Source organism: Phascolarctos cinereus, unplaced genomic scaffold, assembly GCF_003287225.1.
Source record: "Phascolarctos cinereus isolate Bilbo 61053 unplaced genomic scaffold, phaCin_HiC Scaffold_4;HRSCAF=312, whole genome shotgun sequence".
NCBI classification, from domain to species: domain Eukaryota; kingdom Metazoa; phylum Chordata; class Mammalia; order Diprotodontia; family Phascolarctidae; genus Phascolarctos; species Phascolarctos cinereus.
In genome coordinates this window covers 154054174-154079047 of record NW_027555847.1, presented here as the reverse complement: position 1 = coordinate 154079047, position 24874 = coordinate 154054174, and the positions used below count along the sequence as shown (strand labels likewise).

General features: G+C 36.0%; 1 protein-coding gene across 4 annotated transcripts in view; it reads left to right on the top strand.

Moving 5' to 3' along the window:
• The window catches only part of KIF27 (kinesin family member 27), a 104926-nt gene extending 80610 nt beyond the window's left edge, over positions 1 to 24316 (top strand). For all 4 annotated transcript variants that reach the window (XM_078152670.1, XM_020966940.2, XM_078152669.1 and 1 more), the window contains 6 exons: positions 4651 to 4827; positions 5488 to 5703; positions 10217 to 10423; positions 15039 to 15237; positions 16277 to 16435; positions 22313 to 24316. In XM_078152670.1, coding sequence (XP_078008796.1) covers positions 4651 to 4827; positions 5488 to 5703; positions 10217 to 10423; positions 15039 to 15237; positions 16277 to 16435; positions 22313 to 22800 — 1446 coding nt within the window. In that variant the 3' untranslated portion in view covers positions 22801 to 24316. The remainder of the gene's footprint in view (positions 1 to 4650; positions 4828 to 5487; positions 5704 to 10216; positions 10424 to 15038; positions 15238 to 16276; positions 16436 to 22312) is intronic.
• Positions 24317 to 24874: the final 558 nt, after the last annotated feature.

The window sequence follows — 24874 nt, the reverse complement described above, 5'->3', positions numbered from 1 at the left end:
GAACATATAATGCCAAATTAACCGCATTTATTCATTTGATAATTAATAGAGGGGATGCCATAGACAACTATATATATATTTTTTGTTATTCCAGATATTTTAATAAGAGTTCTGTACAAGGCATTTAAAACACTAGTTTGTGAGGATAAACTCTGTTGGAGAGAGAGAATACAGAATGCAAGTAGCCACGGAGCTAAGGAATTTTCTTGAGTTGGGTGGGATCTGAGATTCCACTGTTTTCGGATCAGCCTTGTGCTGCTCCGTAATCTCATATTTCTTTTTATTCTGTGTCAAAAATCTCTCCTTCTTGGTGTCTAGGTTCACGGAGCTTCTTCAAGTAAACATCAGTAAGGTGACTTGGAATTTTTACACCTGAAAAAGGTTAACCCTGGTTGAGGTGGCAATGACACATTTCTGATGGTCGGAAGTCCAGTCACCAGTAGCAAGCCACTAGCCAGTTGCTTCAGGAAAACCACTCTCTTGCCCCTGTGGTGGCCAGTGAGCATGATCAGAACCGTGCCCAGGGTAATGCTAGCTCAAAATCTCCTCACATGCTGGCTGAAGGGCTTTCTGCCATGATTCAGCAGCTTTCTAGGCATATCCACAGTAGGGCAATACCTTGGCGTCTTGTGAATCTTTACCACATCGGTTTCTCCATTCTTATACCACCAACTGGCTTTGAGATAGTAGTAGGCACCTTCTCGTTCTTTTTCTTTTCTTTATTTTTTTTAAGGAGTCCTTATTTATTTATTTGGCTAGGCAGTGGCGTTAAGTGACTTGCCCAAGGTCACACAGCTAGTAAGTGTTATGTGTCTGAGGCTAGATTTGAACTCAGGTCCTCCTGAATCCAGGGCCAGTGCTCTATCCACTGTGCCATCTAGCTGTCCCTCTTTTTCCTTTCAATCTAGGTTTTTGGTGAAGCGTATTTCTGTTTGTACATGGCTCTTTGGGAATACATTGCTGACCTCGATTATCTACCAGTCTCTCGAGCCAGGATTGCGTTGTGACTACAGTGCTTCTGAGGCTTTTTCACCACCTTTTCAGCCACATTTTCCTTTTTGTTCTTCTCCTTTTTTCCCTTTCTGACTTTCTTTTCCTTTGGAGGTTTTTTGGTCTGCCATCTTGAGAGAAGGGAAAGAGCAACAGTTGTGATTTTCACAAAACCAGTGTCCTATGAAATCCTGAGAGACACAATGATGAAATTTGGGCTGGATGACAATGTTGTTAGCTGGAGAACCTGCTGGTTGAGTAACTGTATTTAAGAGAATGCTATCAGTACCAACCTAAAGTGATTCCTTTAGCATAGCATTGTTTGTAACATTTGGGCTAAGTTCTCTATAGGTAGATCTTGGGTTTGACCTAAGGGAATCACTAGCCAACACTATATCTTTCCTGTAGCACTAGAAACAAAAATAAATGGTCTCCTAGAGGCTAGAGGCTGAAGCAGTGATCATCAGTAAAACCTCTTAATTCTATTTCTCTTTATCTCCCAGCAGTGTGGAAGGTGTGATAGTTGAGCTGACATGGTTTCTGTGTTGCCACGTGGAGTGCCTGCAGATCCCCTGCAGCTCAGATTATTGCTTTCTGCACTACAGTTGATATATGTATGAACCACGTTAGCAGCCAGTTACTCCCTTCTACTCTCAATTGATACATTCAGTTCTCAGGAAATCTAAAACTTTGACATATCAAGGCTCTATCAGGGCTCTAGTCCTATCACTTGTGCTTACTGAACTCATAGTTTCACTTACTGATTCGTCCAGGACTTTAAGGAATTCTTGGTCACAAACCTTTGGAGGAAGTTTAACTGGCCATCTGTGTCATCTACAGGGGCACTGGTGCTCCTCACGAAGAAAAAGAATGGTGAACTCCACTCTGCCATGACTGTAGCAATTCTTATTTGTAGCTAATATCCTTCACCACAAAATTTAAGCCTTCTAGATCATTGGTGGCATGCCTTGGTTTTCGCCATGCTGGACCTTCTAGGATTCTTTCCCTACTCCAGGACTGTTGCCAAAGGGATGACTAGAAAACAGTAATTCAAACAATATGAGTATGAGTATTTTGAATGACTCTTCTGCTAACCTCTTATTAATTTGTGAATTTTATCTTCCAAGATATGCAAGAATTGGGGCTGGGGTAATTCTATACCTCAGTAACATTGTCATCTATAGACAACATATCTAGTTAATAGGAACGCATGCTGATGTGATTCTCTAAGTACTAATTGTATGTAAAGTTGGAAAAACACAAATTTAGCTAAAAGTAGCCAAATTTAGGAAGAGCTGGAATTTTTAGAATACATACTATTAAAAGGTTAAAATGAAACTATAGAAGTAGCAGCTGCTATAAGCCTCTTCCCAACTTCATCTGATCCTGGCCCTCAATGCCTTGAACTTTGTTTAAGCCCTCTCAGTTAGGGCACTGTCAAGGTGTGGTGGTGGACACTGACTGAAACTGGCCGTTTCTCTACCCACAACTGTTGAAGAAAGCAGCAAATTATTCTGGCTTTATGATTCATTTAGCCATCACACCTCCAGCTGGGGGCCATAATTAATTTTCTGTTTCTTGTCAAAAAGCATTTAAGCACCTAATATGTGCCAGGCACTGTGTGAAGCAAAGGGATACAAGAAAGGCAAAAAACAGCCTGTACTCTCAAGGAGCTCACAGTTTAATGGATGAGACAACATACAAACTACAAAGAAGATATTTATGGGATAAATGAAGATAATGGAAGGCACTAGCATTAAGCTTGACAGGAAAAGTCTTTTTATAGAAGGTGTGACTTTTGAAGAAACTCAGCCTTTTTCTCTGTACTGTATATCAGGCTCCATTCTACTACCCATCTAACCCCCTCCCAAACCCCAACTTGCAGCCAGATAGAGGAAACCATTTAGTGCCTCATTACCACTAGGATAACTGACTCATCTTATTACACTTATTATTATTATTTTAATCATTATATAATAATTTGACTTTAACTAATTCCATTAATGCCCATTCAGAATACACCACTTGTTCAGACTGTAGATTCCACTTTCATTTATTGCCATCCCTCGTGATTTACAGCTATTCAGTCACCTGCTACCTCTAAGTCTTAGAAACTGCCCAGGCACTTTAGAGACCATCAAAAGGCTACAGTCTATGTATAAATACACCACTGGATCATCAAAGATTAATGACTGAGTTTGGTTGCTTATCAATTAGAAACTGTCTTGCTAACTAAACCTTCTGGAAATTGGAAGACCAGGACATTGGTCCTCTCCTGATCAATCATGTAATAAGCTTGCTATCTTTCAGCTAAGGCTCCTTGATACTGTGCAAATGCACTTGGTCTTCTACTGGTTATTGTGATTGAAGTTATTAGGTCTTATTTAAAGGGCTATGAAGACCTTGGTCTCTATATTCCATGGCCTTTTCCAGTAATGACTGATGGCTAAGGAGTTGATGGTTAAGAAAACACTGGATTCCAGTATCAGTGGGGGGCCACTCCAGTACTTTGTGGATTGGAAAAGTTACAGGGCTTCCTCCCAAACTTTTATAATCCCACATATTCTTTCCATATCTGGCACTCATATAATCCTCTTATGGTTTTAGGGGTTGTGGGGAAGGGTTCTCAGAGGAAGGAGTATAGTATAATATTGGGGCCCACTTGCTACAGATGCAGAAGATAAGCATAGGGGAACCATCAGGCAGAGGTAACACATATATAAATACCCATATACTATGGAATTCAAAGCATACAAATTTCACTTCCTGACAGTGATAGATTGCTTCCTTTATAACCCAATTCCTTGCTTCTAGTTCCATTTCTTGTTCCTTGGATCTCCCCTGACATTTAGTCCCTTGTGTTGTTCTTTCTGGATAAACCTCAAGTGATAATCCAGTTTCTGGGATACCACCTTTCACTGGAGTTGCCAAGCTTACACACAGCACCTTAGCCCACAGCTCAGGTCCAAGGGCTCCACAATTTAATGTTTCAAGTGCATATTCCTACTGCTGGAATTTCTTAATTCTGGGGGGCATTAGAGAATGTAGAAAACATTTTCATTTTTATACCTCTCTTAAGTTGACCTATTTAAAATGGACAGGATTTATCTTGTGATGATTTGTTTTTATTAACAGTAAAAATAAGAGCATGATATTATCTTCTAGGAACTAACTTTTAAGTATATAAAAATCGTTACCCCTTTGACTTTAAGACCAATTTTTCTTAATGTGTGTTTTTGAAAAATAGACCAAATTTCTATTTTTAATAGAAAAATTTCTTTCAGATAGTTAAAGAAGAGCTTAATGAAACCCTATAAGGGCAGAATTGGTTTGCAACATTATAATGATGCTTACTAAATATTTGTTGATGCTGATGCTGAGGATTCAGAATTTAAAAGAATATTTAAATATAACATGTAAAAATAAATTGTGGTTTGGAATGCTAAAAAAAAAAAGGTTTCTTTCATCCTAAATTTGTTAACTAGAGCTACCATATTTATAATTCCATAATTCTTTTACTAATGACACTTAAAACCTTTTTTTTAATGATTCCAGATATCTGAATTTATGCTACTGTGTAGATTCTGATTTACTTTTGTCGCCAACCATTACACAGGTGAGAGTTGAAACAAATGAAATGTCTCTGGATTTTTAATGCAGAAACTGGATGAACAGAAGAAGTGGTTAGATGAAGAAGTAGAAAGAGTTCTTCATCAACATCAAGAATTAGCTGAGCTGGAAGAAGACTTAAAGCAAAGGGAGGCAATTGTTTCCAAGAAGGAAGCATTGTTACAAGAGAAGAGCCACTTGGAAAGCAAGAAATTGCGATCTAGTCAGGTACCTAGCTGTAGTTTGAGGGTTGTATAAAATGTATCTTCTCTTAGAAGTGGGTCATCGCATTATAAAAAAAGTGAAAGGAATAAAATTTTCATGTTCTCAATTAATTTTTTTTGCCGTTTATTAAAATAGCAAATGGCCCAGTTATTCGCGACTAAAATTTATAAGCAAACTTGTGAAATATTTAGTGTTCTGTTAGGTTAATGGTTTGGCTGCTGAACTTTCATGGAAGTTTTGAAGGAAAAGCATCTCTAGAAGTTTCATATTGAATATTGGTTGTTGGGTAAAAGACAGTTGGAAATATAGCATAGGAGTAACTACTATCATCCCCTATCAGGACTCTTCTATCATTCTCTTTTCTAAGCTGGTTTTTCATGGGAACCTAACAAATGAGAGAGGTCTTCTGTAAGGAGGGTTTTCATTTTGCAATTAATAAAACATAGAGGGCCTTTTCAGAAATTTTTGTTTAAGGCCCACCATTTGAAGTAGTTAATGAAAATGCTTTTATAAATAGCTGTAACTCTTACCTTGATTTCATCTAATATCTGTATAAAAAGGAAACACAACTTTCAGAGTTAGTTTTTGCACCATTTTTATTAATACTCATATACACTTTGAATTAATAACTTTTTGAGTGGTGGGATGGGTTGTGTCTTTTAGGCTTTAAACAAAGATAGTTTGAAAATATCAACTCGCCTGAACTTGTTGGACCAAGAGTTGGCTAATAAAAGCATGCAGCTCCAGAGCATTCCAGCTGAGGAGCAAATAAAGATTTCAGAAGAAGTCCAGGCTCTTCAGAAAGAAAAAGATCAGCTACAAAGAAGAAGAAATAGTATCGATGAGAAACTTAAAAATGGTAGAGTGTTATCCCCTGAAGTAAGTCAATATTCACTGGAACTGGAAGTGCTGTACTAATGTGTAACTTGAATAATTCCTCAGTCTCTGGAAGTGCTGTACTAATGCGTAACTTGAATAATTCCTCAGTCTCTGTCAGGTAAACATAAAATCTGGTAAATTTTAAAATTCATTGGAATCTCCAACTGTAACAAATTCATCAAGTGAAATCAATGTAATACAGTAAAGCATGATTGTACACATATTGTGGAGTCCTCACTCTTAGAGCTTTATGGATACAGCTCTTGGCTGGCATTCCTAGGACTAATAGGCCAATGTGTTCTCCATAAGCAAGGGTCACAAACCTGTTCTGACATGTTCAATAGTATGTCCAACCATTTACAGATATTCACATAATAAATTTTAGGTATAAGTCTTTTTATTATGGATCACATTCCCTCTTTCCCTTCAGCATTTTTAACCATATAAATTAGCTAGCTTATTAGCTTCCAAATTCCCAAGCAGCTTCTCTCTCTTCAAAAGTTTTAACTGTTGATAAAAACATCTGTGACTTCTTTTACCAGAAAATCAGAAGTGGCCTTTTGAAGCAGAAATTTCTCCAGAAATACTTAGGATCTGTTTCCGGTCAAAATTGAAAGACAGGATAAGAGATCTAAGAGAAGTTGAACAGCTGGGAAGAATGAGTGATGGAGGGGGGGAGGCTTTTGGGGTTTGTCATGGAGGGCTGTGGGAAACCAAGGGAAGATAGGGATATATCTGTGGTATGGAAGACATTCCAGTATGAAACAAATTATTTTATGGTAATTAAGGTCAGCTTCATTGGTGACTATATGGAAACAGACTGATTGAAGAGTGACTTCTGAAATACTTTGAGTCTACAATGTCCCCACCATAGCCTCTGAAACCATGCAGTTTTCTGTGCAGAATTGGGTAACATTTATCAAATTAGAGATCCATGCTATTGCAAATAGATGGAAGAGCATAAAAAAGAGCAGAATTAATCAAATAAGCATTTACTGAGAACCTGCATTCCCAGAACTAGATCAGGCCTTATGGAAGAAACAAAAGGAAGTATGAAACATGGTCCTGCCCCTCAAAGAGCTTTTAACCTATCTTTCCCCTCAAATCTAAATAAGTTATGGATAATAACACAAATGATGAATTAAGGTCAGGGAATAATATAGCAAAGCAATGATTATAGGGTAGGGCATTGAGCCAAATCTTAAAACAGGTAAAATGCTTGACTTTATGGAGAAGGGTCTGCACACGGCCAATTTATGTAGGGTAAAAGGTAACAGTAATGAAGTATGACATGTTCATGGAATAGAAAGATGATCATTGTACACAAATACATATTAAATGTTTACATATTGGATATGGCATTAGCAGAAGGGGCACGATAGGTAATAATGTGGGAAGAGAGTCAATTAGTGGGGGACCTTGATTGTTAGGCTGAGAATTTAATTTAATTCATTAATTGGTAGGAGTCCATTGAATGGTGAAGTTCAAAATGGAAAGGATAGAGGAGAGGCAGTGGTGTGCAGGGAGGAAGAGCTACATAATTTTGATAGGTGTCTTGAAGCAACCCAGAATTTGTTTGGCATTTTGCTGAGCCCCTTTCACTCTCTGAGACTTTATTTATTAAACACAAGTTCCTAATAACTATATTCTAGGTTAATATAATTATGCTTTGCTTTAGTCAGCTTTAAAGGTGATATACCTGCAACTCATCCTTTTCTAAAGATGTCAGTATTGCCATATAGACTGGCCAGCTGAAGATGATAAATCATACACTCTAATGTTCTAACATGATACAAGGCCACCACCACCAGACTGTCTTATAATTTGGACGACAACTCATTTGTTTAAAACTAGTTCTGAGCATAGTTTTTCTTCTCAAAATAATCCTTTTCCCCTTAAAAGTTTCCTGGTGAATGATAAATGTGAATAATGTATATCATTTGAATGAAAAAATTCTAGTTACCTCTTCTGGTATAGGATGCCTAATAGCTTGGATATCAACAAATAAGCTCAAGTGTTTGAACTTAAATAATCTAGATAAAGCACATGAAGCCAGCTCTTGACTGTTACATGTGTATACATCTCCTTGGTGAATTTCCATGACAAACAACTTGGATTCTGTCTTTCTACCTAGCATCTATTTATCAAAGTTGCTTCTGCCTTCTCTGGGTCAAGGTATACTCCAGAACTGCACACATTTTAAATCCATAGAACCTTGTTATTCATGGGCCCCAGGGGCAGAACTGCTTCATGGATTCACAGGGCAGGGCAGGTAGACCAGCCTTACCCCAAGCCTGCTTTGTGGCCTGGATTCAGAGCCTAGTTTTGACCCTTGTGTGGTCTTGGATAAATCATTTCATGTTTTGGGACCTCATTTGTAAAACAGAGGTCATCATCCAACTTCCAGCTTTACCAGGTTTAAAAGTGCCATAGAAGTGTATGTATGGTCAAATTGTTATATTAACCCAGGTAAAAAACATATGGAGAAGGACATTTCCTATGAAATAAGATGCATTAAAATACAAATGATTTTTGTATTATTTTTTTTGGAGGGGGTGAGGCAATTGGGGTTAAGTGACTTGCCCAGAGTCACAGAGCTGTGAATGTTATGCGTCTGAGGTCGCTTTTGAACTCAGGTGCTCTATTTACTGCGCCACCTAGCTGCCCCAATTTTTGTACTATTAACTCATTAGGCCACATCCACACAGATGTTCCATACAGATTTAGGAATTTAGGTAATTATATATAAAAAAATATTGGTCCTTTCTCATGAATTTTTAAAATACTTTCTGATAATGATGAATATTATTTTGTTCCCTATGGGGATAAATTCAGATCCCTATGTTGATATTTAAGTGACTCTTCAGAAAACTAGAGTGAATACCCAATAGTGTTTTCAACACTTATTCTCTCAGGATATAGTTTAAAACCATGTTATAAAAGAGAGTCTTATTCAAACACTTGGTGGGATAAATTACTATGTATTTTTCCTCTGAATTGCCAGTATAAAGTTCTAAATGTCAGCATACCTTTTCCCAGCTTGATCAAAAATATTTCAAATTCTTGCTAAGACATATAATGACATTCTCCCCCTCTCCATTCCCCCTTATACACACACACACACACACACACACACACACACACACACGTATATACACGTACCTGTCAGCAATCTGTTATCAGTAGGGCTTGGAGTAGAAGGTTATATTCTTTGGGTAACAGTATATAAATTGGTTCTATTTCAAAGACATATCAAGACAGTTGTCAAGAACTTCTAAGACAATAATGATTGTCAATAATGATTCCCAAGGTTTTCCTTTTGTTAACATGAAATTCATTCTAAGCTCTTACATTTCTTTTCCCATCATATCCTAAGGATTAAAAAAAAAAAAGCCCAGTCTTTTTTTTTTTTTTGGTGAGGCAACTGGGGTTAAGTGACTTGCCCATAGTCACACAGCTAATAAGTGTCAAGTGTCTGAGGCCGGATTTAAAAGCCCAGTCTTTTATCATATATTAAAAAGTCCTCATTGCTGCATGGCAACTGGTCCCATCACTTTTTTGGCAAATAAGAGGGAAGAGAAGTCAGATTTTATATTCTTAGGCTCAAAGATCACTGCAGACAGCAACTACAGCCAAGAAATTAAAAGATGTATGCTCTTTGGAAAGAAAGCTATGGTAGATCTGGATAGCATATTAAAGAACAGAGATTTCATCTTGCCAACAAAGGTATATATTATGGTCAAAGCCATGGTTTTTCCAATAGTAATATATGGCTATGAGAGTTTGGCTATGTAAGGAAAGTGGAGTGCAACAGAATTGACGCTTTCGAATTGTGGTACTGGAGAAGACTTTTGAGAGTCCTTTGGACAGCAAGGATGATCATATCAGTTAATATTTAAAGAAATTAATTCAGGCTGTTCACTGGAAGGTCAAATACTGAAGCTGAAGCTTAAATATTTTGGTCACATAATGAGAAGATGGGACTCACTGGAAAAGATCCTCCTGTTGGGAAAGATTGAAGGCAAAAGAAAAAGGGGATGGCAGAGGATGAAATAGTAGATAGTGTCATGGAAGCAATGAACATGTGCTTGGAAAGACTTTGGGAGCTGGTGGAGGACAGAAGGGCCTGGCATCTATGGTCCATGGGGGTCATGAAGAGTCAGACACAACTGAACAAATGAACCAGTTGCTTTCTCTCCTTCCCTTTCAAAATGCTCCCTTTGATTTCTATTTGTTAATGCTCTACTTAGCTGTCTCTTATGTTTTACCTTTTTCATAGCATTTTCTGATCCAAATCTCACTACAGAAAAGAGAATACGGACTTTATTGCCTGCCTGTTAAGCCTATTAGGAGAAACTAGAGGTTGGTGAGTGCTCTAGTTATCAGGTATTTTTCTTTCCACAGTAGCATACAGAGTGGAAATCTTTTTCTCTGTTAGTGAGATTGTGTTGAGGCCCAACAATAGAACCTCTTCACTTGAAATTCAGTGGTTCCTATTGTGTTTTATCCTTAGGAAGAACATCTTCTCTTCCAGCTTGAAGAAGGGATTGAAGCACTAGAAGCTGCAATTGATTACAAGAATGAAAATATCCAGAGTCGTCAGCATTCGCTTAGAGCCTCATTCCAAATCCTGACCCAGAGTGAGGCAAATGTTATGGAAAAACTGATTTGCCTGACTCCTGCTGAGATCAGAGCTATCCTTTACAAATACTTCAACAAGGTTTGTATTTTAAGTGGCTGAACATTAACTGCAATTATTTTTTAATTACATAGTTTATCCAAAGAAACATCAACTAATTATTCAGTTTGAAATTTTTTTTCAAAAAGGTTAAAGTCTGTATGTTATCAAAAGCCTAATAGTCCTTAACCTGGCTACAGATTTAAGCATTGCTTTCCAGTAAAATCATTATTTTCCCCCCTCTTTGTCCTGATTAAGCTGTTAAAGTACTTTATCTCATATATACATATATACATATATGTGTGTGTGTGTGTGTGTGTATTTATTTATTTTAGACAGTTGGGGTTAAGTGACTTGCCCAGGGTCACACAGCTAGTAAGTGTTAAGTATTTGGTCTGAGGCTGGATTTGAACTCAGGTCCTCCTGACTTCAGGGCCAGTGCTCTATCCTCTGAGCCACCTAGATGCCCCTAAAGTGCTTTATCAGTCTAAACATCCTAAATTTTTACAATCTTATACCTTTGGTATTTTTAGCCAAACTGATATTTAAGGTGATATTAGAAGCTTTTTGGAAATATGTATCAAAGGATGCATGTTATAACCTTTGGCCAGTATTGTGTATTTATTGGCTCTTTCTAGTAAAATAAAATCCCACAGATTTGGACTTTAAGTCTGAATTAATGACAAATAGGGCACTTCACCAGATTCTGGTTCCTTCTTCCCCCTAGTAAGAAGACATTAGGATGAGATTTCAGAGTTGTATGTATTACAGGAACAGTAATACTATATTTCAACTTTATTTGAATATATACATAATAATTTTATTGCTATTTTATGTTATTCTATAATGTGAACATTTTAGCAAATCCAAAAAAGAGTTTTCTACCTCCCTCCCATTTAATACAAACTTGTGAGGTTTTATTATATTTTTGTAAATTTCCCATCTTATTCATTCTTATAAGGGTGAATGAATTAATATTAAGTTTAGAATAAAGCCAATTAACATGCAAAAATATTTCTCTTAACAAATGTAATGATGAAAGTTTAGAACATTTAGTGTTTTAAATGTTATTATAGAAAAGGACTTTATTAAAAAAGATTCTAATAGTGGATAACATCCTAGAAAAAGCCTAGTAGCAAATGAGTATCAATTGATCTTGTATTTTGCTATAAATCCTTAGTAAAAGGTACATTAGAGAGTTAACAACTTCCTCTCCAACCATAGGTATTAATACTACTTAAACAATGACCCATAAATCCAAAAGAAGTTCATGAAAGGAAGAAACACTTTTTTCTGGAAAAAATGTTACTCTTTAATGACTAGAGAATAAGGGAGGCTTTCACTAAAGTTATTCTGTGATGCCTCATGAAAGCATGATAGTGACAACATAGTGTTGCCCAATGACAATTTGGATGACAGGTTTGCTGTATTTAGGATGAGATAAGTTTTGCAAACCAACAAGTTGGCTACCACATGATTAATATTTTCTGGCACAATAGCCAATGGTGGGGAATGTACCCATGATGATGAATTATGAATATTTGAAATACTGAAGAGAAGTGGGGAGAGCCTTTAATTTTTGTTAGGGGCCAGAATTTCAATTTATGGAATTACTTCTAGTTGGCTACTGCTTCCCAATTTCTAACTTTGCATTTTCCCCAATTAGACAAAACTGCAAAGGTATGTAATTTTTAGAATATAAGCCTGTAGGAGGAGGAAGCCTCATGTATATATGGTATATGTATAACTTAGTATAGTGCATGGTGCTGTATATATCATTGACCTTATATTGTATACAACATTTATTTGTATCTCCAGTGTTTTACACATACTAAGTGCCTGATAAAGGTTTGTTGAATGAACAAATATAACTTTTGCAAAGGGAAAAGGAAGGGAACTCATGATTGTATATAATTTAAATCAGTACACATAGGAAGTATAAGGCAGGATTCAGAGAGGACTCCCAAAATTGGAAAAGAACCTCTGAAGCGATCTAAGCCTGATCAAGATCCCTTCTACAACATAACTAAGTAGTGGTCATTCAGGCTATGATTTAAGACTTCTAATGAGGGGAAACCAACCAGCTCCCAAAGCAGTCCATTCCAATTCTGAATGGCTGGTTGTAAGGAAATTTTCCTTTTAAAACTAAAATGTACTTTTCTTTAACTTCTACCCATTGTCCCTTGGTTATGCCCTCTAACCATATAGAACAAATCTAATCCTTTTTCCACAGGATAATCTTTCACATACCTGAAGACAGCTATCACGAGTTCCCTGAATCTTCTTTTTTTCCATGCTAAACATCTCTATTTCCTTCAACTTTTTCTCATTTGGCTCTTCACTGTTGGAGAGCATCACTCCATCTTATTCAGCGTCCTTCATAAAATATAACACTCAGAACTGAACAAAGAATCCCAAATGTGGTCTTAACCAGGGGGAGAGTACAGCAAGACTATCCCTTCTCTAGTTACAGCCATTATGCTTCATTTAATGTAGCCCATTTGCTTTTTTGGCTGCCATGTTATAATTTTAACTCATACTAAGCTTATGGTAGCATAAAGCCATCAGATCCTTCTCTGATACTCTGTTGTTCTGCCACACCTCTCCATCATACAATCGTGAAGTTACTCTTTTTTTTTTTTTTTGGCAATTGGGGTTAAATGACTTGCCTAGGTTCACACAGCTAGTAAGTGTCAAGTGTTAGGTCTGAGGCCGGATTTGAACTCATATCCTCCTGACTTCAGGACCAGTGCTCTATCTACTGCACCACCTAGCTGCCCCAAGTTACTTTTTAAAATCCAAGTATAAAGACTTTATATTTATTCCTTATTAGGTTTCATCAGCCCTAACATTCTTAGCTGTAGAGATTTTTATGGATCTTGACTCTCATCAAATATATAGTTATCCCCACTTACTTTTGTGTCATTTGCACATTTGATGGGCATGATTAATGCCTTTATTCAAGACATTTGTAAAAAAAAATGTTAAATAGCACAGTTCTTAGATGTTTTTACTGTAAACCTTAGAATAGCTATTTTGTGGTATGCTTAAAGCAGTTACAATATATGTCTATGCACAGAAAGAATCTACTAGAGAGACTGAAATTAAATGGCATTCAACTTTTAACACCTATTTTTCTAGGCTTAAGCTGGGAGATAGTAATGTTAGGTGGTTTTAAAAGATTTAGCTTCTTAATTTTCTTTTAAGAGCAATAGTGCTAAAAACAAAAAAGTACAAAATGCAAATTGAAACCATCATGTCAGAGAAATTCATTGCAAGGGAAAAGACAATTCTTGATATAATATTTAAATTACTATTTCTTGTTTTCCTTCTCTGATTATTTATTCCCCCACCCCTGGAACTCATTGGTTAGAGGTAGGCATTGCCCGAGGATTTGTCCTTGATAATCTTCTGTTTACAACCTAAACCTCTTCCTTGGCAATCTCAAATATTCGCATGGCTTCAGTAAATACTTTTATTTGGATAACTCCCAAATCTCTCATCTCTTTCCTTGGCCTCTCCTCAGAGTCCCGTCTTTCTGTCTGCTGGATATCTTGTTTTCTTCTACTCCTGAAACCTTCCTCTTCTCCTAACTTCCCTATCTTTGTTGAAAGCACCACCATTCTCTTAATAGCTTATATTTAAAATTTTGGATTTTTCTTTTTCATCTTCCCTCACCCCAGTTTATTTATTTAATTATCAAATCCTATTTATTCTATCATAATCTACTTTTTCATTCCTACTACTCTGATTAAAGGCCCTTGCACCGTCTTGGCTTTCTCTACTGCAATCCATGCTTTGTACCACCATGTGTATGCATGAGCATCCTGATGCACAGAACTGAGCACATCACTTTCCCTGTTCACAAACTATAAGTGACTCCCAGTTATCTACAAGTAGATTATAAATTCTTTAAGCCTGGCATTCAAGATCCTCCAGAGTCTGGTTCCAACCTACCTTTACACCTGTCTTTCACAACATTCCCTTTTATACAACATGCTTTCTAGCCAAATTGGACTGCTTAATTCCATCAATCCTCTTCTCATCATGTCATCTTTAGTCCCCACACCTTTCGCTTACGTCAGATCTCAAACCTTGAATGAATTCCTCTCCTTTCTCTTTAAGGCCTAATACAGACATGATACTGCATCCTTAAAACCTTCCATTCCAATTCCTCCCCACCCCAAATCTAGAAGTAACTTCTCTTTAATTTCTCCATACTACTTTATATAGATCTCTCTCTTTGTACTTACCATCTTATTTGTATTATAGTTATGTATAGCTATTTTTCTGTTAAATGATGGGGACCGTGATTGATTCTGTATTTGTATCACCAGTGCCCAGCACAGTGCATGGCAGTTATTCATTAAGCATTTTATTAAGCACCTGCTGTGTGCTAAGCACTGCACAAAGTAGACACTTAATATTTCTTGAATTGAATAAAATTCAATACCAATTCAAATTTCTAGCAAATGCTAGTAAATGCCAAATTCTTTTATACTGATGTTAGATAACTCTAATAAAAACCCAAATACCTTGGTTTGTCCATTGATGCTACAATAACTCCAGAAAGTCATCATTATGCTGACTAAGGAAAACGGGTTAATCAGGTAACCTGAAACATAATTGAGAAGTTAAAATATTATATATTTGGTAGGTGGTTAATTTGCGAGAAGCTGAGCGTAAACTAAAGTTAGAAAATGAAGAAATTAAAATGAAGGTTCAGGAACAAGACAGCATGATTCGTGAACTGGAGTCTGCATTAGAGCACCTCACGCTGCAGAGTGACAGACAGCTAACTCTTCAACGCAAGGAGCATGAGCAAAAGATTCAGTTACTCCTGCAGTATTTCAAAGGTAATTTTTCTGCTTAGTGAAATGTATGAATGCTGGAGTATGTACAGGGAAAAGGCTTCATGTAGGGGAGCTGTAAGAGTACAAGAGACAAAGTAATGTACAACTATTAAATGTACAGTTTTAAAATTATTATCCTTTTATAGCAGTCATTACTTTTTTGCTTGCCCCAGACAGAGGGTACTCATTTTCTATGGAAGGCAAATAATTTCCTACCTATGACAGGAGACATCAGAGTTATTAGAACCTTTAGTTAGATTGCTCTTAAAATTCTTCACCATATATGCAGTTGATTAGCAATGCTATGGTCCATTTATAGTCAGTATACATTGGCATCCCATCAGTCAGCTCTGATGGAATATTTCTTTAGCAGGTGGTCATTATATTACCTGGTCACAAGGCCAGCACAGTAAAGAAAAGAGTTGCACTAGCGACAAATCCTCTGCCAGAAACCTCCTGGTTCCCCTTGACTGCTTAGGCCTGATTCCCTGGAGTCTGAAGCTGTGCATGAATTACTAGGAGGGTCCCAAAAGAAGTAATGTGGGTACAAAGTCAGTCAAGAAGGGTATGATGATTTGGAATGTTAAGACAAACTGTCTGTGTATTAGTCCTCTGATAAGTAACTGAAGCAACCAGTTGCTTCCAAGATGAGATTTTTGTCAGGGTCATTTAATTTACCACATTCAAACATACCCATATTGGGATCTCATTAAGTTAATTAATTTGTATCTTACTTTAAATGTTTAGAAAGTGATATTTTAAATGTTTTAAATTATGACTGCTTTTAAGCACTATCTATGCAAGCTAAATATGATTTTACATTATTTTAATTCAAGCTGCACCAGAAACAAACTCATTCAGTTTGCAGAAATGTATCAGCTATGGAATTATATACTCTGAAAGACCTGTACATTTCAAATACTGGGTATTCTAAAAGTCTTAGTGAAGTTTTAAGTTTTAATTGCTCAAAACTATTAAGTCTAAGTGTGTAGTCTGGCGGCTACATGTGATTTAACTTGATATTCAAATTTTTGTTTTATAGAGCAAAATGGAGAAGGTATTGTGGAAATTTCAAAGGCCTATGAGGATAAAGTTCAGCTGTTAGAAAAAGATCTTTATTTCTATAAGAAAACTAGCAGGGAGCTAAAGAAGAAGCTTAAGGAGTTAGTAGAAGCAGCACCTCGACAGCAACCAACTAGATGTAAGATGTTTACTATTATTATTAGTGTTTTCCATACTAACATTGCTGTTATAATTCTAAGTCCTAGAAACCTGACCTACCATTTAGCCAGGCCTGTATTCCTGTATGTAAGGAGAACAATGGGAAAATCAACAAGATAACATATGTTTCACAGAATAAAGATGTATGTGTGTGTGTGTGTGTGAAATGATGCATTTATAAAAATTGTTATACACACTCTTCATATCAGTGTGTTTTTTCATTGTGATATCTTGGACATTAAATAATACATTACAATAATTTATTGTTGGGTTAAGCATTTCCTTTTTATATGACAGTCATCCAGAAGTACCATATTAAATTAGGACAATAATGTCAAAGAGCTTTGAAAAACTGCCATAAAAATACAAAATCATATGATACAGTCTACCCGGTTTTAAATATAATACATAAAAATCTTGTTTTACAAAACAGATAAAGTGATTTTCACATTTCAAAAGAATTAGCCCTAGCATTCCTTTAAATTGAATTCTTAACTTCTAACTTTATTTTGTTAATAAAAATGACTTATTTCTCAATAACACATCTATTTAAAATCTAATAAAAGAACATTTAGTTGATAATAGCTATATAAACCTTCAAAGTGAGGGTTATACCAGTAGACCTAATCATGTTCTTAAGCTTACCTAATGATTATATGTGGAGTTTTAAAGTAGTGATATATACATATGCACATATTGGTAAGAGGAATTTTTATACCACTGAATATTTGAAACTCAAGAATATCTTAAAAAATAAAAAAATAAGTCTTATGTCATATTGGTAGATACAATAACACATCCTGCCAAAATAGACCAGACATTTTACTTTCTTATTAAACTAATATTACAATAGGCATTTCTAATATAGTTCACCTACTTGGCAGAAAAGCTAAGGAAAATAAGAAGGAAAAACATGTATAATCTATAAAGCACATATGGAAATTGACAAATATCTAAATAAAGCCATTTTATCACAACAGTAAAGTCACGATTAAGAGCCCTAATAATTTTAAGTGGCCATAGCAGTTGACAAAGTTGGAGAAAAATACCAATAAGACATCTTTCAAAAAAAAGAAGTGTGATATGCTGGAAGACCACTGGACCAGGAGTCAGAAGATCCAAGTTCTAATTCTGGCTCTGTCATACTTTATGTGACCTGGTGGCAAATCCTATAGCTTCTCTGGACCTCAGTTTGGGTATCATAAACTATCTCACCTGCCTCACAGGGTTGTTGAAAAGAGGGATCAAAATAGACAGTGAAAAGCATTTTGAAAAATGTAAAATGATGTATGCATGCAAAGTATTATCATTATTGTTGAAACAGGGATCAGTAATTTCTTGGGAATAATTTTGAAGATAGTATTTTTATATTGGGCAGTTTTTATCTTAACGGATTATTATAATGTAATGAGGTTACACCATGATGAGTTATAAAATTTAACAATTAAAATATATTTAATTCTGAATTATTATACTAGTTGTTGAGATTATTGGTTTTAATTTGACACCTGCATCTGTTCCAGCTCTTTGTAGAAGTCCTAGTCATTTATCTTCTCTCTATGTATTTGTATGCTATTCAGACAGCAGAACAGCTGTTTTATTGAGTAGAATTTGTTGGTCTATATTTTCATGGTTCTAATATACTGTAGTACCTTTTCCAGTGCACTAGTGATTTCATACTTAAAAGTGTACTAATTTATTATAGTTAGGAACAAATTATTTGATGTGTTATGATTTTAGTAACATTAATGAGCATATTTGGGGGGGAAGTGTTCTGTGAATTATGGGTATATACCACCTACCTGGCAAAGTGAGTTACTTTTAAATTCCCACCTGTTAGCCAGTTCTCCCTTCATCAGTTATCATAAGTGAACTTAGTTGGAAAGTGTTGGTTCTAGCCTGTGATTAAAAAATATCAATAGATCAACAAGATCTATTGACAAAAAACAGATGAAAGATAAAACTTCTGTCTATATATCTAGAACTATTTCTTTTCATCAGCAGTGAAAGAGTCCACATGTGGTAGGGTGGGGATATTCTAACTTGTCAGTCCTCAAGGAAGGAAGTTAAAATGTCATTTAATAAGATGAAATTGGAAAATGTGGCTGGACCAGACAAAGCATACACCAAGAAAATATATGTTGTAGACAGCACAAAGCATTGGGAGATTACTTTATAAGATCCCAGGGAAAGATATATAAAGAATGTTCTAATTGCATTAAGCCCCAAACACTCTAGGACTTCCTTGATGACAGAAGATTACACAAGACATTAGCCTTAATAATCCATACAGAAAGATTGGATGGAAGAAAAGATAACTCATTGTTCAAAGTTTTAGGTGCAGCTGGATGGTCTTTTCACCAAGTTTGGGATCAGGACTCTGATCTCCTAGACAGCACTATAAATATATAAGTTGAGTCTAGAGCTGAATAAGAGCTGGATTTCATTTGGAAAAATTATTCAGTGTTTTCAACAATTTTAAGCTACTTCCATTTTTTAATGCTGATGTTCTGGTGATGCTATATGATAGATATGTGGTGGGTAAAAACAGGCTGATACATGCCTAACAATGACATACATCTATGAAGTGTTATAAGAATATCATTAAGTACTGTACAGTCAGACAAAAAAGTGGACTTGGCATGTAGTAAGAATGAGGGACAGTGGGTAGACATCCTAAGTGCTACACTTGTACCCATAAAATGTAAAGAGACCTCAAGGTTCCTAAAACATTGGGTAGATTCTATGAGGATTACACGTAGGAGAACATGGACAAGAATTGCCAAGGAGGAGAAGGCATCGGGTAGATTGTACTCTGTACCAGTGAAGGAAATTATCTATAATAATGAGATCATGAAGCCATTGCAGTATTGTAGTTGTTAAGTGAGATGACAAAATCTCCTTCTCTTGTTAGCTTTATGTAAGAATGTGTGTCTGTTTGCAAGTAAAGAGTGCTTCAGGTAACTGGGAAGTTCTTTAGAGGCAGATCCATCGAGTGAAGAAGGGATCTAGCAAGACTGCCAAAGCTACCAGAAATGCTTGTCTTGGTCCTTGTAGTCCCAGGAGGTAAACCTTCCCTCTCTAGTAATAATAAGGAATTTTCTGTAGCTTTTGTGTGTGTGGGGGTGGCCCTCCTACCATGAACAAAGCAAATTTGAGGCTCCAGAGTTAAACCTTCATGAGCTCCTTGTATATTATTTCTCCTTGCAAAGAACCCTAATGATTTTTTAGTTTGAGAGTTAACTATCTCTTATTGCTCTTTATCTTACAGATAACTCTGACAATAGATAACATAGATCTTCCTCACATAAACTTAGGTAGATAGTCAAAACTATCCCGTTTTATTTTATACCACCTTCTAAGCTTTTTTTTTCTGTTATTTTTTTAGATTTTTTGGTCTATTATAGTTACTATGATTTATATATTTTATAGTCAGTATAATTGCTGTTTTGGTTCTTTCTTCACTCTGTATCACTTCATATAAATTTTGCAATATTTCTCTGTATTCATATTTGTCATTTCTAGTGACGTATCTGCTATGTTACCATGAGCAAGTCACTTGACATCTCTATGGTCAGACACAGAAGTTCCATTATTTTCATATAGCACAGACCAGTAGTTCTCATAGTATGGTAGTTGACAAGGCTTTCAGAAGGTCCACAGGCCAAAACTGTTTTTAATGATAATACTAATATGGTAAATCTCAATAGATATAGTCTACATAAACAAAAACTCTTTGGGGACCTTAACAATTTTTAAGAGTGTAAAGGGGTCCTGAGACCAAAAAATTTGAGAACCATTGCCACAGCCTGCGAGCCAGTCCTCAATTGTTAGACACGTTTTTGTTTTTGTTCTTTGGGAAGGAGAGTTGCTATTGTGAATAATGGGTCCATGGACTGTTTTTTTGTTTACATAGGTCTCTCAGTAAAACTTTATAGTAAAGTTCTAGTTGTGGAATCTTTTAAGTGAAGGGCACAGTTTTATATCTCTCATTACAGAAATGCTCTATTGCTTTCACAAAAGATGACACCTTTATGCAGGTCTGCCAGTAGTTTAATAGTGTAATAGCCCCACCAGCATTAAAATTGACCATCTAACCATCTTTGCCAATATAATGAGTGTAAGGTACCTGGCATCCGAATTGTTTTCAGTTTCTTTTCTATGATTATCACTTATAGGGACTTTTAAGCACTTTTTGTCTGATAACTTTTAGATGATTAGGTAACTTAGGGAAGCAGGCACCTCAGTCATTCAGACACCGAGAATGTAATGGAAGTTTCTTTCAGATGAACATATATAGCTTTGACCCCATTTCAGAGAATGGAGTTGTGGAAGAATCCTCGTTACTTCCCTTCACCAAAGAACATGAATATTATGGGGAGCTTAGGAGAATCCTCATGTAGTTCTGGTAACCCTAAATTTCCACTCCTATAATGCAAGCCTCAGAAATGGGATATAGAGAAAAACCTGGATTCCTCAGTAGAGGAGGGATAAGTTATACTACATACGTTCCTGTTAACTGCCCTAAAGTGGGGATTTCCTTGAAGCTCTGAGGTTAAGAGAAGTTTGGTGCTGTATCAGGTATACTCTTGACACTCCTAAGTTCAAGAGAGTTCTAGGTCCCCTAGAAGTCATTTCCTGCCCCTGCCATGTACCGTTGCTATTAGAAGTCCTAATTATTTTTTTAAAAGGGATAAAACCATTCTGTCTTCGAATTTTTCTCCACATATAATTTGAGAAAAATCTTTGTAAATGAATGACACACATACCTAGTACACTGAAAAAAGAAGATCTGGGATCAAATTTCACTTATAATGCTTACTACCTGCATTATACTGGACGAGTCTGATTACCTTCATTTGACTTCAGTTTCCTCATGTGTAAAATAAGGGGACCAAGAGATTAGAATGGCCTCTGAGGCCCTATCCAGCTATAAATCTGTTTCTTATAAGTATAGGACAAACTCCAACAGTATTTATTTCTCCCTTTATGCGGCTATCTATAAAAAAAATCTATATTCCAAAACTTGTTCTACATTTTTGAACCATTAGAGCCTGTTTTGTAAAAAGTAACCAAGTTACCTATAAGTAGAATTACTGAAGTACAACTCACTCTTACATTTCCATTTTATGATTTTAAAAAAAAAAAAGGCAGGGGCAGCTAGGGGGCGCAGTGGATAGAGCACCAGCCCTAAAGTCAGGAGGACCTGGCCTTAGACCAAATACTTGACACTTACTAGTGGTGTGACCCTGGGCAAGTCACTTAACCCCAACTGCCTTAAAAAAAATAAATAAATAAAAAGCAAAACACCTAACAGTTCGCAGAACTACTGAATTAGAAGATGCTTTGCAGGCTATCTTGTCTAACTCATGTCTAACCAAGAATCCTTTTTACAAAATCCCAAACAACTGGTTACCTAGTCTCTACCTGAGAACCACCAGTGAGGACAAATTAACTGCCTAAAACAACCCATTCCACTTGTGAACAAACTGTTAGGATTTTTTCTTTATTTCAAGCCAAAATCTGCCTCACTGTGACCAGATCCATTTTCTGAACACTGTTTTGGAAAATAGACTTCTAGAGTGATCCAGAGTTTCTTAGCACCATAAGAATGCCATAAGTGTATTTGTTATGGCTTCAAACTTCTCCAGTTTAGAGTTCCAGGGAATTCCTCATGTTAGTGAAACTAACACTGAATAATTAACTTTTGTATTTCTTCTCCTTCAGGATGTTAACATAATAATGTCTTGAAACTTTTAATAGTTAAGGTACTAGAAAATAAAGATACTTTTATAACAACCCTTCTGATTTGGAAATAGTAACTTAACTCTTTTCTTCCTGGGTTGTTTCCCATTAGATAATGATGCTGGAGATGGAGTCCTTTCTCAAGAGGAAGCAAATGTCTTTCCAGAAGAATCCAAGTGGGCATCCAGGACTGAAAATATCAAACCCCTTGGAAAAGTAAAAGAAAAAACAGAAAGCCCAGCAAGTAGCTTAAGAACACAACCAAATCCACATAAATTTTGGGAAGATGTTTCTGAAGTAACTCAGACATCAGGCTCTTTGGCACCAAGTGGGCATTTGTTAACAAGCAATGAAGATAAAACAGAAACCGATGAAAATCAGTTAACAAAATCTCACACTCAACTGTTAACTCAACCTCAGACAATTGTAAATGTGACACAGCTACCAGGGGTGACCCCTGTAAAATTATGCCGTCGAGAGTTACGTCAGATTTCTGCTTCAGAATTGTTATTACGACGGTCCAATCTTGCAGTTGGGGTTGGGTCAATGGTTGCTGATTCAATTGAAGTTTCCAGGAAATCCACTGACTTAAAGACTTAGACATTTTTATTTACCATAAGTAATACTTTCTATTTTTAATAGATGTCTAAATGTCTTCCCTTTTTCTGTAATATTTTAAAAACAAGTTAAAAAGCTCTATCTATTGGGGAGGGAGAAAACACATAGATTCTTTTATATATCTCTATATCTTTTTGTCCTCTGTTTGGAGGCTCTGAATTCACATTTTCATAGTAATTTCACAAAGCACAGGGTTTTGTTCATTTGTTTTTTACTGTTTTAACATGTAAACATAAAAATCTTTTCTTCTAAGGATACTGATTTTTTTTTTCAGAAACTAACCCACTAAAAGCTAGCCAAAGTGTAATATAGTTTAAAAGGTGTTCAGAAGGTATTTCAATTAAATTATTATTGTCTGTTAGGGATAAAGCTAACTACTATATATGATCTAGAATAAATGCAGTTTGGCCCTCCCATTTGCAAAAGACCTAAAGCAACCTTAGCCAATGGAGGCACTCCAAACTTAATCCAGACTTTAATTACTTTAGGGTACTCTGGGTGTATTTGAATTTGTGGCATCCTAGTCTTCATGTTTTAACTATACCTTGTTTTCTTTTCCTTAAATTGTTTTATTCTCATTATGTTTATACTAAATGTGTTCCATGCCTTGTTTTTTCCTGTATATTTCTCACTTATGCCAGTAGGGCTAGGAGAGAAAGATACACAGAGAGCAGTAAAAGATGTAAAAATATATTCCATGTAACCATAAAATAATAGCAATATAATCCTATGTTAACAGTTGAAGGAAAAGGGGACTGGGTAGTAGGATGTGGTTAAACAGCTTACAGCAATACTACAGTTGTTAGCTAGCAAAAGACCATTAACAAATCTGAGTCCATCCTCCATAATCCTAGAATTAAGATCTTTTTTTTCCCCTGAATCCACCCCTTATTTGTAAATAGGCAGGTTAGATTGAATTTGGGCACAGATGTACATCTGGGCTGTAATATGTGAAAGAGTGGAATTTTTACTTCATGTTGTTAGAAGATTTAAAAAATTTTATTCAAGGAATTGTATATAACGTAAACTTCAAGTTTAGAAGTAAGAGCCAAACGTTGATTTGCCCATCACACAGACTTGGCACTCTCTCAGTTCATTTTATGTTTCTCCATATTAAGTCATAGGCCACACCCAGTAAAGTGAATCTCAAAGGGATGGTGTTTAAATTACTTAATTATAGTGAATTTTCAGTGTACTGAATATTATGGTATACATACAAAATGTTGACATACTGAGCTTTATTTTTAACTGATATTTTTGTTACAATGGGTATTAACTGTAGTGGGATTTGACCTGAACAAAATTTACTTTCAGCACATCCTCTCATCTTTGCAGTATCAAGTTCTTATTTTATTGCTTTTAAAAAGATTCCACCTTTTCAACATTGATGTTTTGCAAGTTGTTGGTTTTCTATGTATTACATTCACATAATTTAAAGACACACATATTTGTGACACTGAATTAATAAAACAAAATAAGAGCAAATATAGTGAGTCAATACATGAAATTTTGCATTATTATTACAATAATCTTATGTAGAAGGCACCCAGCAATTTATAAATATTACCTTGCTTACAAACAACACCCCCAGCCAGGGGACTCACCTGTTTCACATTTACCCAAATGCAGTAACTACTTTTCTTTCTCACCATCCTGGCCTCTGAGAGACCTGCCACTTTTCCAGCTATTGCTGCTACTAATTAATTTCTCTGTCTTCTCTTTTCATTTCACTGTCTCTAACCTAGTCCTGTTGCCAGAGCCCACTGACCAGAATTTCAACTCTTTCTTATCCTGCTGTTGGCCTGGACTAACTCCATGCAGCATTAAGACCCCTGGAGGGGGGAGGGGGTTTCCAGCTCTTATGCCAATAGTATAGAAGAGGGGAAAAGGGATCCTTGCTCAATATTAGATGTAGAAGGAACTGTAATACAGAATAAGTTTTCCTATCAACACAACATTCCAAAAGTACTGTTAGCACAATACCACATACCTAGTTCAGCTAAGCTATAGGTTTAGTAATAACCCCTTGTGGATTTGCCTTGGAATCTAAACACTC